General features: G+C 41.2%; 1 protein-coding gene across 1 annotated transcript in view; it reads right to left on the bottom strand.

Annotated features, from left to right (window-relative positions):
• Nucleotides 1-5,149: 5,149 nt before the first annotated feature.
• TULP4 (tubby like protein 4) overlaps nucleotides 5,150-17,288 on the bottom strand; it is a 130,183-nt gene continuing 118,044 nt past the window's right edge. The window contains exons 13-14 of the mRNA XM_008637993.2: nucleotides 15,244-17,280; nucleotides 5,150-13,514 (exon numbers count right to left, since the gene is read on the bottom strand). Coding sequence (XP_008636215.1) covers nucleotides 13,398-13,514; nucleotides 15,244-17,280 — 2,154 coding nt within the window. The 3' untranslated portion in view covers nucleotides 5,150-13,397. The remainder of the gene's footprint in view (nucleotides 13,515-15,243; nucleotides 17,281-17,288) is intronic.

The following is a 17,288-nucleotide window of genomic DNA, read 5'->3' as shown; positions in this document are numbered from 1 at the left end:
AGCAGGAATCACACTTGTAACAATCCAATGTTGCCAGTGCCTAGGGAATACACACGGAATCCTTAATCTCTCTGCGTTGTACAACAATTTGTATTTTTCCTAGGAAACTCCTCTGATGTCCTTTCCCAAGCACTTTCCAACTCCATTCTTTCTGTTGGTCCTTGAAAACATCTTATATTTCTACTTGGATGTCTAGCTATAATGTTTCTATGCAGCTGAATCATGTCTAAGACAATTCCTCCTGGTATCATTATGTTCTTCTTCCCTAACTTTACAGACTTTAATATTTTATCAACAACATCAGAGAGGAAATTGGTCAAGCAGTAAATGGATTAACAGCATCTGCCTCATTCGCACCACTGTGCCCTCCAACTTTCCTAGCAAAGTTTTAACACTTACCTGATATTTTGAAGTCCTATTTACTAACTCCTAATGAGTGATCTTAATCAGTTAAATCATGGCTGTCAGTTGCATTGTATGATACTATCATATATCATTCATATAATTATTGCCTAACTTAAAAATCTTGAGAACAAATTTCATTGTACATCTTGTTCTTTGAATTTCTTCACCTGATTACTTCTCAGTTGCATGCCACTCTAAGATTCTTCCAAAAGAATTCAATTTAAAGACACTTGACATCATCAATTGTCAAAATAATTTTAATCATCTGTTCTTTTGATGAAATTGTTTTGAACTTTGTGCATTGCACTCAGGAGTCTCCACATAGTAGATTAATGCAACAGCTTTTGGCACATGATAAATATTGATTTATCTTCATGAATTCCATGTTTTAATCTTTCAGAACTATCCAGATGCACATCTAGGATCTTTTCTTCATTGGCTTGCTTATAACTTCAGCGATGCCAGCAATCTTTCTATGAGATTGTTAATTTGTATTACCTTTGAATAAATAAAATTGCTCTTAGTATGCAACATTTTCTATTTCAGAATATTTAGATTTTAGGCCATCATTCTCACCATCTAACACTGTATTTTGATTATTTTCACATTTAATATTCACACAGTAAAAAAGCTTCCACGGCCACTGTCTTTCTAGTGATGATGTCATGGATGACCATCATTGCGGATTTTGCATTGATATACCTGAATACTAGTGATTTATGCTTGTGCATCCACTCATGAAGTTGTTTTGTCCTTACTTGACATTCTGACTCATATGCTACTGGTCTCCTATCCCATGACATCTTCCCTGACTTCCCAGAAACTTCTTTCTCAGTTCTACTGCCTTGTCTTTGGAGAACTTCTTTGTCATGCACAAACTGCAGTACTTCTGATGATACTCAGTCTGTGACATTTTACTCTTGCTTGAGTTTTCCATAATCTCCAAAGTGGAATCTAATTGTGGATTCTGGCAGTTCTCCAGATGATGCTCTCTCAGTTTATGGCCTGAGGGACACTATCAGCATTGGGAACTTCTGAAGTTCATAGCAGAACTTCCAGTGTGAATTATGTATCTGCGATGGGTTTTAGAAAGATGTCTTCTCTCTTTTTACACTTGTGTTCTGTTGACACGAATCTACTAAAACCTGTATATTGTTTAAACTTCAGGTAAAATTATTAGTATCATATAAATAGCAATACTAGCAGTGGATTTATGAATAAAACTGGAATCTTGGTTTCAGAAACTCTCTAAGCCAAACAAATAAACCCTGTTAGAATGATGCAACAAGCTTTAAGTTTATTTACAAACTACAAATGACAACATGTGTTGTTTGCCACCTCAGATGACACTACCTGTCACATCAGCTCAGGGACAAAAATCCTAAGGTATGTTCATAGATCTGATGAAAATAAGGATGCTTCCCTCATTAGAAAAATCATAAATGAGACAGAGAAGTCACTTAAAAGTCAAATCACAGCTACATGACTTCTACAGATGAGACTCTGCATTTGGCTGCCTCTGCATGAAGCAATTAGAAAACTCTGTGATGTTTAAATAATTTTTAGCATCTTCCTTTGGCTATAACTGCCTTATACAGACTCTTCACTAAAATAAACATTCTTTCAGATTACAAAAAGAGTAAAAAATAGCTAAATGGCTTTGGAAGAAAAAGGAAGAAATTAATCTCACAAAAACTGTGCAACAAAGGGGACGACTAAGCTCTTTTTTTAAGAGAGAGGACTATCACCACAGAGAGCAATGAGAAAGAAGGAGAACAAAGGAATGTTACTTCCTGGAGTTCAAATCTAACTTTCCTCCTCTAGCCATGGGGAAGTGATAAATGGAAGAAAATGTGGAACGGCTGGAAAGGATAGAAGTATCAGGAGATGCAACAAAGCAAAACACTCCCCAAGATGAATAGATTTCCCTTTGATCTAACAAAGATTTGAAATCTGACAGTTTTAAACAGAACAGAAAACCAGGATATGCAACAGACATCCATAATGGATAGGAGCAAGATGAAAGGTCTGAGATGAATTGTGATTGGTATGAAGTGCTCCAGGTTTTTTTTTTCTGATCTTGTACAATTCTCTCACAATTAAGTAATTACTTACCTTCCTATCCCATTAAAATTGCATAATGAAAGCTGAGCTGCTTTTGAAAAAATTAGCAGTAAGTAAAGATTGCTATTTTATTATTGATAGTTATTTTGGTATGAATGCCAATATAAAGTGGAATATGTCACTGCTGAGAGAACATCAACAGCAATAACTTGTCTTAGTGAAAAAGTTCATGGTCTAACCAGTAGTTAATAAATTGTATATACAAACTTAACTATATGTATAGTTGCTGTATTACCAGCTTGTCTTTTAAAAGCCCCTGATTAAATATTGTTCCCTTGGTGTCTGTACATCCTGACCTCTACAACAGGCAGCAATGGGCACGAATCACCCTTGTGTTCATTCAAGTAACAAAAACAAGATTGTACTATTATCAACAACAACCACAATCATATATAAAAAAGAATAACTAAAAGCTGTTAGTCCCTCTACAAGGCAAGAAAACAATCATAGGACCCTTCCTAGGGTATTTTCCTAAAGGTCTACATTTTAATTTGTCTACTGCAGCCCCTGTTAATCGATAAATTTTGCATTTGCATCACCTGCTATTTCCAGGCAAGCATGTCTCAGCAGTCACCTCCCTGCAACAAACTGCCTCCCCAGACCTGGTTGCTTCCTTTCATGCCTCCTCTATCTCCAGAGCCATTGACAGCTCCAGTGTTCTTTTACTCACATTTCTGTTCCCACACGTGGAGAAGGTGATGCAACAAGCTTGACGTTTATTTACAAACTGCAAGTGACAATATGTGTTAATTCAGCTGGTTGCACCCAGCAGAAAGGGGCCTTCCAAAACCAACCTTCTGGAATAACAAACCAAACTGCACCTGCTCGGTTCCCTGGAGCAAAGCAGATACAGATTGTTACTGTGACTGAAGCGATTACCAGTGCTATAGCTGGCAGAACACCCCCAAACTGCCATGAAAAGGGCAGGGAAGCAAAAGTTGACTATATTTTAAGTCAATTATCCTTCACAAAGAAGAAAAAACCTGAAAACTTCTGGAACCTTGATATAAAAGAAAACTGTGATAATCAGCACAGTTCACCTGGCCTGTTACTAGTTCAAGTGAACACTGACACTATAAGCAAAGCAAAAAAGCAAAAGGCCAAAGCAGAGTGCCATGACCAGAAGCTATATTGCTGTTCCATTTCTCCGTTTCCAAACTTAACAACTAATTTCATAATTTCTGCATTTTAGTAGAAGCTCAATTTTATCTGAAAACTCATCAGATAACCCCCCCTTAGAGCTAAGGGGGATTTAATGAACACTGGCAGAGCCCCAGCATTCCTTCCCCGAGCTAGAAGAGAACTTTTCACAGCTGCAATGTAAAGCATTCAGACACAAGGTTGGGAGTCTTCCCCTTCTCCTCTTCCCAGAGCCTGACACTCCAGGTTTAAGCTTGACTTAGAAATGCTGATGTACAATGACAGTCGTTCACAGTGAAATTCCAGTAAAGCCCAGTGTTTTGTCTCCTACAATTGCCATTTGCAGATTCCTTGGAAAGACTGAGAGCAGAGCAAATTCATATGGTATTTCCCCTAATACTCTCCCAGACATCTGACTATTTTCAGCTCAGGGAACTTTCAGCTCCTGTGGTAGTTTGCTTCGTGTCCCAGTGGATCTTTCATTCATATACTTTCCCAGTCTTTGAATTCTTGTGAACTCCTTGTATCACAGCATCCTTTGGCAAAGTGGCTTTGGCTAGTCACCTCCCTGAAGAACCTCCTTCTTTTGTTTGATTTCCTACCTCTCTAGTATTTCACTTTATTTTCATTTTACAGTTCCTAGTTTTTCTGTAGGAAGAGAAGACAGGTAATCCCTTTCCACGTTTCAACACTACTGTTCTGGTGGCTCTCTAGCAATTCCTTTAAGCTATTTCTTTTCTAGGGTGAAGGGTTCTAGACTTCACACTAATTCCTTACGTAGATGTTGGTTTGTGCCTTCTTCTGCACTTCTATGAACCTTCTCTAGATCTCTCCCTTTTCTGGGACAAGGGGACCAGCACTGCACAGTACAAGAAGTGCAGTGAACTGCAATTTTATACGGTGATCCTGTTATCTTTTACTTTGCTGTCAGTTCTTTTCCTAATCATTACCAGTATTTTATTTTCCTCTTTTAACTGCTGCTGAGCACCAACTCGATGTTTTCAGAGCACTATCTATCCAGCTGTCAAAAGGTCTTCCCCAAGTAGCAGAGATCACTGCAGAGACCATTATTGCAAATGTGAAATTAGGAGTGGGTTTTTTTGTCCCATGTATCACTTCACATTTACCTACACTGAGTTTCACCTGCCATTTCATTGTCAAGTTTCATAAAGACTTTCTGAGATTCTTGACAATTGGCCATTGCCTTTAGTATTTTGAATAACTTCACATCATCAATAAACTTTGTAGCTCAATGTTCAAGCTTTTTTTAAGGGCACCCATGAACATGGTGAAGAGGTGAGGATCCAGCACAGACCCCTGCAAAACTCCAATGGTAACCTGGGTCCATTATGAGGATCCATGCCAGAATTTTCTCATTTGTGCCACAGCTGGGATGTTCACCAAGCAAGAGAAGCTACTTTACCACCTTTTTTTTTATTTGTTCCCAGAATGCTTTTTTTAAAAAAAACAGAGAATAAACACTGGCCATCATAGCATTTTATTCTGTTGTTAAAGGTGACAGGACAGAGGAAATCCCTTGTGGTGATGTTAAGGTTTCCAGTTTATCAATGACAAAATGAGAAATACCACAAACCCCAAAAGCAATTTCCTTAAAAAGGAAAGCAAACAGGGTAGATATATCACAAGAATCAGCTGATATCCAGGCAGATGGGAACATCACCACCACAAAACCTTTGCCATCCATCCTCCCATGTGAATTACACAAGGTATGATGGGGCTCATGCATCAGGTTCAGTGGAACTTGTGGGTACAGTTACTGAAAAGAGAAAGCGTAATGGCATCTGGCTGGTTATTATTCAGGTTGTTCCAGCACAGATTTGTCATCTGCTTTAAAAGTACTTAATGTGTGCTTGACAAGATGCAGAATGCAACAGAAACAAATCAGCAACTTTCTAGTCTGCAAAATTTTATTAAGCAACAGCTGGACAACTCTTACAACTCCAAGTCATCAAGGAAAAATAGGGCAATCAGTCCATCTCTCAATCATGTAGACAGTAAAGAATCTGGACAAACCACATTTTTATAGGGAAACCAACAATACTTTCTAGGCACCTCCTGCAAAATCTATTACACAAGATACATAAAAGGAGAGGCAGATCAGGGTAGTTTTTAGGTACAATGGAAACAAAGTATACCATGGTAAATTCGGGAGAAAAAAAAAAAAAGGAGATTCAAAAAAGTAGAATTAAAAAGCAGTTTAGGTAAGTGAAGTTCACACATGGTGTACCAAATTTTCCAAAGCCTTAAGAAAAACATGCTGGGCTTGCTCACTTAAGAATGCATGCACCTGCATGACTCTATGCTCATTAAATTTAAAAAAAAGAAAAAAAAAGAAAAAAGGGAAAAAAAAGAAAAAAAATCCCAAATTACTTTCAAATTTATAGTACCAAAATAATGCATTTATAAACAAATGCAACTCCCCTTCTTTTTCAGGAAACACTACAGTGCCTTTTCAACCCAATGCATCCCCATGCTATTCCACAACACCATATATTTTATCTACAATAAACAACGAGATCTTGAACAGACATACCCTTCCCCAAACACACAACACACAAACAGAAAAAGAAGCAGTGAATGCAGAAATAGTGAAATGGAAGTGAAAAGCAACCAAAGGCAAAACAAGTATCAAGCAAACTAGAAACAAAGGGAAAGTTAGAAAAGTTCTGAACAAATAGCTTCAAACAACATAGGTAGTAATTACTGGCTGAGCATTACTCCTGTGAAATACTTGCAACTCAGGTGTGTACACTGTTCCAAAATGTTTCTCTTTTATTATTACTTTAATCTTTATCTGTATCTTAAGCCATCTACTTGGCCAGTCAGATAAAATTCCAAAAATAGACAACCTTTGTCAAGATTTAGAATTGCTGAATCAGACCATATTTTAAAATTGTAAACCAGAGGGCAAGGATTAAGAACAGACAGGCAGGCTTTGACATCACACCATCTAACTTTTTCATTGAACACTCTGGATAGGTAAGTGTTTGGTGTTTTCATTTATTTAATTTTGTCTCACAAAATCATGTTGTGATCCTGCAGTCAGCTCTGTGTCAGCAAACCAGTGCACTTGCATGGTGCTCCCAATCAATCAATTTGCCTTAAAAGACAAATTTCTCTTACAGATTCATTTGCAAAATCAAAAGTTGAAGGGTAAAGCTTTTTGTTTTCTTAGCAAGAACTGCTTCACTGAATCACATTTCATTCTTTTGTTTCATTAATTGCTTTTGCCTTAAAAATTTTCAAGATGCAGCAACAATCAAACCGCCCAAAGAAACTCCTGATACATCTTCGGCGACATCAGGCAAGAGGGAAAGCAGTCTTTTCATCTTAAAACATCTCTGTGGGACTTTTTAAGAAGAAAATTAAATAAATACAAAGACAAAATGAATCGCATAGACCACTGTTCACAAGTCGTAATTAATTTTATTCCTTTGAGAATGGTGCATGTAAATTCCAATCCTGTAAAGAGGACCTGTGGTATCTCTCTGCAGACTACTCCTGAGGGCAGCAGAACTCTAAATTGGTATTTGCTAATGAAGGTTTGTGCCTTGAAGGAGAAGGGACATGAATACAAACAAAATTTGTCTACTAGGATTTTCCCATTTTTGTAAGCAGTATAGCTGACTTGCTCTCTTACACTGGGAAAACCATTATGCCAATCCCTAAATAACATAAACAGCTTGCCCTCCTGTCCTGCGATGAAATCCTAGGAAGGGGAATAACCAAGTCAAAAATCTGAATGACTACTCTGTGGCCAGGATTTTACTTCTAGCATTCTTCAAGGGGGGTTATATGGAGCTGTCAACATGTTTGTTGTCTAATGCTCTATAATTTCCTTGAGTGGATGTATGGGTCATACAAGTCATCTTTACCTTATAATCACACAGTAATGGGGAAGTACATTTTGGGTTGGATTCTGCTCTCTTGGTGTAACCATGTAGTGAGGTTGGAAGTTGGCCCTCTGTCAGCATGCCACACAAGGGTCTCATCTCTTACCAGTCTCTGATTTACTGGTCTGGAGTAATTTGGGCCCTGCAGACGTGCAATTTCCAAACTGTTGCTCTGGGAAACACATTCTTAAAAGTTAACAAAAATTTACTGTGTCTTCTCTTCCCTTTCACTTCATCAAATCAGTTTTTGCACTTGCTGCTCTTTTTATATGAGGATGTAAAATGTTTCTGAGAGGTAAGAGGGCACCAAGGTAATACAGGATCACACACATCAGGCTGCAAAAAGCAAATGCACAGAAATTGTCTGAGGCAACAATCAGGCAAGCTCCAAAATCTGTTTGTAATTTCTGAGAGGACACTAAAAAGACACATCAAGGAAAGGCTGGACCTATGGAAAGTTTAGGCTGAAGGCTTCAGCAAAGTTAGATATCCTTGCCTGACACCTGTAGACCTTCACGCATCTTCATAAAAACACTGTTTTACTTGTGGCTGCATCGCAGAAAACTTCTGTCACTGAAATGAACCTGTGTGCAGATTTACTGATATTCAGGGAGCCCATGGCACATGTTACTGCGATCTCTGGAACTGAGTGCAAAATTGCTAATGTGATAATTCCTTTTTTCTTCCTCTGTCACCCCCCACCTTTTCATAGTTTCTCAGGATGTTGCAGAAACATGTATTCTTACTGATATATACTTAGCTTGTTTCAAGCTAAAATTTGCCACTCTTTATATGCCAGACTTTGAGTATCAATTTTTAGACTCTGATAGGAGATCTATTTCGAGGATATCACCATTATTTTTTCAAAAGAATCAGGTTTTTGGTTTCATCCCTTTGCAACACCAGCAGAGCAGATTCTCACTTCAGATGGACACCATGGCTGCTGGCTGGCATCAGGGTTTTCTCTGCCCAATGCTGTTGCAGCCAAACTGCATGGCAACCTCACACTGCTCTTGGAGTAGACCTAGAAGGATGAGTGGAGGAACACCTGCTCCAACAGGTCTCCTATGGAGCGTCTTGAAGAGGCAAAGCTGCTGCAGGCAACGTCAGGGCACAGCTCCATCAGCTCTGTGCAGCACCTGCCAGAAGCATTGTGGCTGTGCTGGAGCCAGCTGAACCCAGCTGAAGAAGGAGCATTGTAAGGCTGAGCAGAGGAAAATGCTTCTACTGCTACACTATTCCTTGTGCCTTAGCTTATTCCAAGCTAGTTTGCCTGTATCTCCACCTGGCACTGAACTATGCCATCGCCAAACCCTACTAGCTACACAATGATCTCCTTACAAATAGCCCATGGTGTTATACCCTCTCTTATCCCATAACCCACCTTATCTTGTACCTCAAGAAAAAGCAACCATGCCTTGTATTTTTAAGCCACTCCCAACCAAAGTATAGTTACAAAGAAAGGAGGAAAACAGAGGACAGATTTCTGCAGGTCCCAAAGATTAGTCACCTAGACTCTTTGTAGTCTGCACAGTTCTCCATAGCAAACTCATTGCATTTAGCTGCCAAAAAATATTTTTGCCTGCATTATGAATTTTTTGCATATTGTCCAGCAAAACCAGGTCTTCCTAGAAACATTTTTAATTTCTTGCTGCAAAATATACCTGCTAGCAAACAATTGCTTACAAAGATGCTCTTTAAATATAAATAAGTGTGTATAACTCACTGATACATAGTAATAAAATAATCCCTAAATCACTCATTACATTACACAAGAAAAATAATTTGTCTTTTGGACATTAACAGGAAATCTGCATTAAATTATCTTTAAAAAACCACTCAAAACTCCCTAAAGAAAAATCAAACCCAAACTAAAACAAAACAAAAAACCAACCCAAGAGAAACAAACAAACTCCCTAGACTGTTAAAATTATTGCACAACTGAAAAAAAAGCTTTGGAAAAAACATCCTTTACTAGTGGAAATTACTGCATTTATAACAGAACTAGATATTTCTGAACACTTTGCTACATTCTTCCTAGAAGAACTCAAGTTATCTACAGAAAAACTGAGTTTCACTAATGAAATAGAAAATGTAACACCTATCTTTTGGCTGAATGCAATAGCAATCTTCAGGATTTAAGTGATTAATTGGAGGCGTTCTTAAATTTGTTTCCTATATTGTATCTCAATGGAAAATAAACCAACTTTCACTTGTTCTTTGTATAATTTAGGATCCAGTTGTACACTCAGACTTTTACATATTTCCCACTCCTTTCATTAAAATTCTATATATTTGAGAGCATTTTCTCTCTCTAATACAGGGTATTCTCTACACATTAAAATCAGTTAAAGAGACTTGGCTAAGTTATTTTCAAAAAGATAAAAGATTATCTTATCTTATAGAATTTTCTGACAAGTAAACAGAAAGGATGTTGGAAATAGCATTTATTTTCCCAAATTTTTATAATTATTCCTTGTTCTTTGCTGGGACAGAAACCAGAGCTCTTTCTATGCCAAGGCTCTTTGTGAGTGCCATCAGAAGGATGCAATCATGACCTGGACCAATGAAACCAAATTACTAACTCTGCTACTTGTTTTTATCGGGTTTCAGATCTTGGTTCTCCATTAGAATAAAACTGCTAATAACTGGAAAATTTTGGCAATGAACGAAGTGAAGACGAATAATGTTCTCTGGAAGGTTAAAGAAACTGTATGCTGTAGTTCTTCTACTTAATGAGATTTTCTTCAGAAAAGAATATTCGCTTTGTTTCCATGTAATAAGAATTTTGGCTAATGATGTTCTTCCAGCTGAGTATTTCCGACACATGACTAAGTGGCCCTTCCCTCAGCAAGCAAACAAGCCAGCCCTGGTATGTTTATTGTCTTAGAGTGTTCAGTGTGCACCTGTGAAACACTAATTAGGGTACAGCTGGCTAGCACAGACCTTAGGGCAGGTGAGGATTCTCATCAGCCAACTTCCCTCTTTGTGTACTGGGATCAATGGACTAAGAATTCAACCTACTGTTTTTACAGTATATAACTCAATATAGACAAAGGGCTTAATAGTGTTTCCTCAATAAAAAACAAGTTAAACATTTCCATTGATTTTCAAGGGACCAGAACCAAATCTATTTCGGTTCCTTTGTTCCATACACGTTATACATACAGGCACTCAAACTACTGAATAAATCATGCACGTGAAAAAGAACACAAACGGGCCCAGACAATTAATGGAAACAAAACTAATTAATTAAAGAAAACAACAATCTGATAGATGCCAAGGGTCATGTTGAGCCTGACCAATCTCACACAAAAGCAGAAGCTGCTAAGCTTTGGGATAATACAGGCATGGTACCATCTACTGCCCTGCTCCTTCCTTCCTACTTCTCCTTCCTCTCTCCAATGAAACCATCTTACAGGTGGTTTTTCCTGGACCTACCCTGTGGGGCATTACCCAATCTAACTCATCCCCTCCCTTGGCAACTCTCTGAAACTCCTCTGACTGGCATTGCTCCTCTGTGTTGTACAGCTCTGGAAGCCTCAGCAGAGCAGAATTTAGAAGCTCACTGTGTATTGGTAATTTCTACTACAGCAGGGTCTTATGTGAAATGTTCCTCTAGAATAAATCAAATGCAACACACATCTGCTCTACTACTAGGACTCAAGAAAAAGAGAAAATCACACATATTCATCTTAAATTATACCAAGTTTTTCAAGTAAAGAAGTTAAAATGTGGACGAAAGACAAAGCAGCCACCGACATCTCAACCAGCAAATCTTTCCCAGTGGGCCTTGAAAAAAATCTGCTGTGATGTTTTGTAATCTAATGTCCAAATAATTATATGAATACTTTGGGAGTTTGTGTAACACTGGTCAAACTACTTCCATATCAAAACATATTCTGTAGCAAAATGCTGACCAGGAAGAAAGAGAAAAAGCAAATAAACATGTGCACAACACGTGGACAAAAAAGAAACTCTTCTGTGCAAGCAACCTTCTGAAATGCTCAACAGGTCTGTATGTGCACCAGAGAGATCTGCACAGTCATACTGCTGTTATTAAGCTTTCCTCTGTAACACTCCATGTAGACATTGGCTTCCTGCTCTTAGCTGGACCAAGTAGCAAGGTGACAAAAGACGATTCTGTCCAGTTTTTCCTTTCTTTTTCAACTCATTTGTTCTCCAGCCAGCCATGATGTTGTTTTCTGTAATGGATTTCCTTCCCTGATGAAATTTCTTCTTGTAATGACCTGCTACACTTCTGTCTCCTTCCTAACTCAAGCACTGTTGTAGCATTTGATTGATACTGATTGCTAAGAGGACTGAATACACTGGGTCTTCTCATTTGCTGGAAAGACTGTTTACACAGTGTAAACACACTGAAACGAGGAACAAGCACAGGCACAGCCTCCAAGATAGATCTGATCACACTATACCTCTCCCAGCTACAGGCCAAATCAGAGAATACTGCTGACCAATGTGAAGAAAAAAGCAATGCTCATGATTATTTCCTCTCCAGTTTTCTGTCACCTACTGAAAGATGTTTATGCCAGTAACAAAAGAAGCAATGCTTGTAACTATTTGCTCCTCTGTCTTCTGTCACCTACTGAAAGATGTTTATCCTCAATAACAGCACACAAAACAAGCAGACATCAACTTCTTTGATACAGTGGGTTTTTAAACTCTGGTTCTAGCCAGGACAGAGTTAATTTTTGCAGTAGCCAGGAGAGGACATGGCTAGAACTCAGAGGTTATTCTATACCACCTCCCATCATGTTCTGGGGCCGTGGGAAGGGGTCCCATCTGGCTGGCATAGTGTGGCAGCACAGTCAGGTATTGGCAGAGCTTTCCCCGTGGTGAGCACTCACGTGTGAATCCTTCGCCTCTCTGCACTCTGTTATTAACACTGCTGCTGTTACTGTTTGTTTTCTTATTTCTTATTTACTGCTGTTTGCAGTAAATCATTCTTATCTCTACCTGTGATCTTTACCTTTTGTGCCTCCAATTCTCCTCTTCATCCCACCACAGGGAAGGGAAAAGGGGACAGGGGAGTGAGCGAGTGGTGCATGGTTTGGAGTGTTTTTGTGGAAACACTAAATTGGGGAATACCATTCGTAAACCATGACAACCCATCAGCAACAATTTTTTCTCTTCTCTTTCTCATCACTGTTTGTAAATTAAATGTTTACCTATATAAGCCTCCCTGGAACCTGTGGTGCTCATTTATTAGCAGATATCAGAGAAGAAACATATCTTCAAGTATTACAGCTTCTTTTTTTTTTCTACTTTTTTGTTGCTATCACTGATGTTTTAGTAATAGAGTAGTAGTAGTAGTAGTAGTACAAACTGGACCAGAAAAAAGTCATGTTCCCTGTTTTAAAAAGAAGAGCATGAGATAAGGCAGTCTATCAAAAAGAGCAGTCTGTTTTAATCCCCCCATGAGCTTACACCAGCTACTGTAGCACACACAGCAGAACCACCACAACAAGCCAAAAGCCACACTTCTCCACGTAACACTGAATGGTTCTCAACCCTTCGCTCTTTCTGAGACCCAGCACAACGCTTGAAAAGAAAAAGAAACCAGAAAACAAACAAGCTAACAAACAAACAAACAAACAGAAAACAGCCCCCCACCCTCCACCCCGAGACTGATTAGAGTTAATGCCCTTCTGGTGGGCACCAAGAGACTTTTCCAGTTTTACTGCCTTCTTAACTCCCAGGCATCTCTGCACACCTAAAGCAGGCTGCCCTGACATTTTCCGGTTTGGACTTTATGAGAAGGTTATTATTTTCCTCTCTCCAGTCTCTGCTTGTTCATTTGAGGCGTTGAGTCACATTAGCCAGAGCAACAGCAAAGGCTTGCACTGCAGAAAATGGATACTGAAAGTCCAAAATGTAAGCATTGCCATCAATTCTTCCAAACTGCATCACCTGGGAAGCAGGGGAAGAGAAAAAGGAAGGAAAAAAGAGAACAAGGTCAAAAAAAAAATGAACCACAGAAAAGGAAACAGAGAAGAGGGAAATTTTTTGGTCCTTTGTATGAACACCTTGCCTTCTCAGTTAATATGATTTGAGCTATCATACGATGCCAAAGAACAGTGAGAGCACTCTACTTTCAGTCTGTATTGAGTGTTTGACTGCAATACTTGACTCCACAGAGCAAACTGATAAAACATGCTGCGTTTTTTCTACAGTGCATACAGCATTGGTTTAAGTCGCTTGTCACCAATTATTTCAGCAGCTGTGGGTACACCAGCATCATGCTTCCTGCAGGAAAACATCAGTCTCTCCCTTGGAAATATCCTGTCAGCAGCCCATCAGGAAAACAGATTTGATTTTCAAAGAAAGGAGCTTTCAGGGAAGGCGAATAACCAATTTCGTCACTCTAGCACTTCATAGTTGATAAGGTGTTCATTCTTTGCAGTTCTGTTTTCCTCTGCATAAACTTCAGTAGCACATAATTACAGCAAGAATGAATCAGCAAAAGGGCAGTGAGAGCTGTTTGAAATGTAAAAGCAAAACTAGTCAGGTTGCTCATTGCTCTTCCACATCTGAAGTCTGGCCTATTATTATTGTTTTTTCATTTGCTTCGTCAGAAATCCAGATTTTATTTGCTCTACAGTGAAGATCCTTGAGCCAGAACGGGGACTGACTGTGCAAGTCAAGTCAGGCTTTGTTCCACCCCTACCACCAAAACGTGTGGTTGGGTGTTTTTGCACAGCTGCCCATGGGCACATATCCACAGCCATTTACTTGAAGAAGAAAGGGGTACAAATGACTCTGATCGTTGCCTTTCAGCTGTTGTTATACACAAGCAAAACCAAAAGACTACCACTGGTCATGCATGTTGGATACTTAAGACATCTAACTCCCAACTTAAATCACAGGAAGTTGAGAGCCTTGATATCTTTAGTGAACTAAAAGTGACTTACAGCTGGACAAGGAAATAAATATGAATTTCTTGAGTCTCAGTCCAGCATCCTGCTAATTAGCACCACTTACAAGCCTGGGTTTGGTGTAGTAGTAGTAACATACCATTCTGGCCAAAATTAAATGTTTTGAGTTTTTGAACTACCCATTGACCCTTCTACCTACAGATGGTTCAAAAATGGCCCAGAAGCACTTTTCTCTGGGGTGGGTCAGTGTCTCCCTCCTCTAGCATTAAAAGCCAACCCCAGGGGCCAGGTAGCTGCTCACTAGTGAAAATTTTGGCATGAAGGGAACCTAACTGCCTTAGCTACCTTCTGACTGGCTAACCTTTGTGAGCAGGGCAAGAAGGGAGCAGTGTTCACTCAAAATTAGCTGCCATCTGCAACCATCAGTGATGTCAAGTGCAGCTAGCACTGCGGAGACCTGTTGTGTTTATTACAAAACCTTCAGCTCTGAGAGCCAGCCAGACTAAAGGAGGCCCTCGTTCCCATGTCTGACTGCAGTAAGACCAAACATACTTTGTATATTCACTTTACAACTGAACTTCACTCTCCATGCTGAACTTAGACCTTCAACAGCTGTTTTTTATCAACCACATGGCAAAGCTTTTTTTCAGGAAACAGCTGACACAAGCAGGAGGCACGCAGCAGCATGAGAGACAGCTTATTCCTGGCATAATTTTCCCACACCCTGGCCCCCATTCCAGCAAATGTATGCTACCCCTTCCTACCTGTCGTCCTTCCAGCTCAATCTGGAAGTTTTTTGCTGACTCCTGGGTCACCCGCCCTCCGAAGTCCAGCTGGTAGACTTGCGTTGCCTCATTCCACAGTGGCTGCTTGTTGGCCATCACATACACAAAGCCTTGGCTTCCCAGTCTCCCATCCTCCTTCTCACTGGCCTTCCGGCACTTGAATTCATCCAGCTCACTGGCTGTCCTCAAACTCCTTTTAGTTTTCCAACCCTTTTTACTGCCCTGACTCTGGTTCATCAGTTCATCTCCACTGATAAAAAGCTCTGGCTCACTCTCTGAACTGTCCTGAAACTCATTCGTCTTGTTCAGTTTCTTGGACTTCAGCTGATCTTTCTGGCTCTTGACCTTCTTCTTCTCCCTCCCCAGCCGAGGGCTGGCTATCAGTGAATTGAAGTCAGTCAGTGTCCTTGCCTCCTTTTTGACCTTGCCCTCAGTGATAGCCTGCACATTTCCTTCCTCAGCTCGACTGTCCAGGCGTTTCCGACTCTTCTTGCCAAATTTGTCTGTCCTTTGAGGAACAGGGCTTTCTGTCAAGGAGAGCACCTCCTGGAAAGTGTCTGCCGTCTCCACCATTACCTCTGTGCCCACATGGCCCTGCAGCTCTGCTGGCGGGGGAGACATCACTGGCTTCTCCACCACAAGGAGTGGCTTGGGGGGCAAGGTGCCCTGGGGGTTCTGTACAGGTGGGCAGGTGCTGTAGGAGCTCCATGGGTGCAAGGCGATCGGTGGCAGCTGTAAACTAGAGCAAGTGCTACTTCCCGGGTACATGGGTGGCAAAGGGCAATAGGAGAGGTTGGATGGATAACCTGGCTGAAGCACAACTGTGGGCTCCTGCTGTGCAAACTGTGTTGGGGCCAGAGCTTCTTTGGGGGAGCAGGGGGCCTGCATTCCCTGAAGGGGTGGGGCACTGTAGCCTCCTGGGTAGGGTACTCCAACCCCGTAATTCGTCTGAAAAGTGGCAGTGGGACTGGTTGGAGACTTGGGGGAAACAAATGGCACTCGAGACATATCCAGATGTTGAGCTTGACCAATGATGAGCGGAGGAGGTTTTAGAGGGTTGGGCACTGAGCTCTGAGATGTCCTTTCCTGAGGAACCCATATCTCTTCACTCACCATAGGATCCCACTGGTATGGTGGTGGCCGTTTTACACTAAGGGTAGCCTCTGTCAAGGACACAGGTACGTGCCGTACTGATTTCTCCACCGGGCAGTGCTGAGAAAGGGCCTCATCCTCCGTGAAGGCGGAGTTGATATAATCCGCTCGGTCACGGGAATTGTCAGGCGGGCTCAGCAAGCTGTAGGAGGACTGGGAGGCCAGAGGCGAAGTACTGACAGAGTGAGCAATGACAGAGCTGTGGGGGGAGCCACTCCCCGTGCTCAGATCAGGTCTCATGCCACCAATACTGGAAGTGCTGGCACTAGCGATGTTGCCCGCACCACCAGCACTCGCACTGCTGCTGTTGCCAATGCCACCACTGCTGCATTGGCTGCAGGTGTACAAGGCCGTGGGTACTCTCTGCTGGTACTGTGCCGTCACAATGTTGCTCTTGGCCTTAGGGGGAAGTTGCAAGGTGGCTCTCTGACCATCCATCAGCTGAGCCATTTTCAGCGCTGCCTCTCTGCTGTTCCTCCGCAGAGTAGCATGAATGATACTGCTGTCCAGCCTCTGAGCCATGCTTCTGCCCTGGGACAGCTGGCTGGCAATGTCAGGGTAGGGCGGCGGGTCCCCGGTTGGGATGGAGTAACGGGGGACCGTGAGCCGGTTCAAGGTGGCGCTGGCACAGGGCTGCTGCATCTTCTTCTCGGCAGCTGTGATGCGCAAGGTGGCAGAGCTGCCGGGGCCCGGCAGGGTGTAGGTGCTCTGGGCACAGAGCATCCTGGTGCGAGGCCGGCACACCTCCTCCACGTTCCCGCTGCTGTCGAACGTAGTTATCCGCTCGTACCCCAGGGGCGTCTGGTAGTGCCCCGCCGGGTAGAGGGAGAACTCTCCCTTCTTGAGGCAGAGATCGAGGGGCGGCTGCGGGG

This window comes from Corvus brachyrhynchos, unplaced genomic scaffold (genome assembly GCF_000691975.1).
Source record: "Corvus brachyrhynchos isolate BGI_N302 unplaced genomic scaffold, ASM69197v1 scaffold14, whole genome shotgun sequence".
In the NCBI taxonomy this organism is placed as follows: Eukaryota; Metazoa; Chordata; class Aves; order Passeriformes; family Corvidae; genus Corvus; species Corvus brachyrhynchos.
The sequence above is the reverse complement of the archived record's forward strand: the minus strand, read 5'-3'. Positions and strand labels throughout refer to the sequence as shown.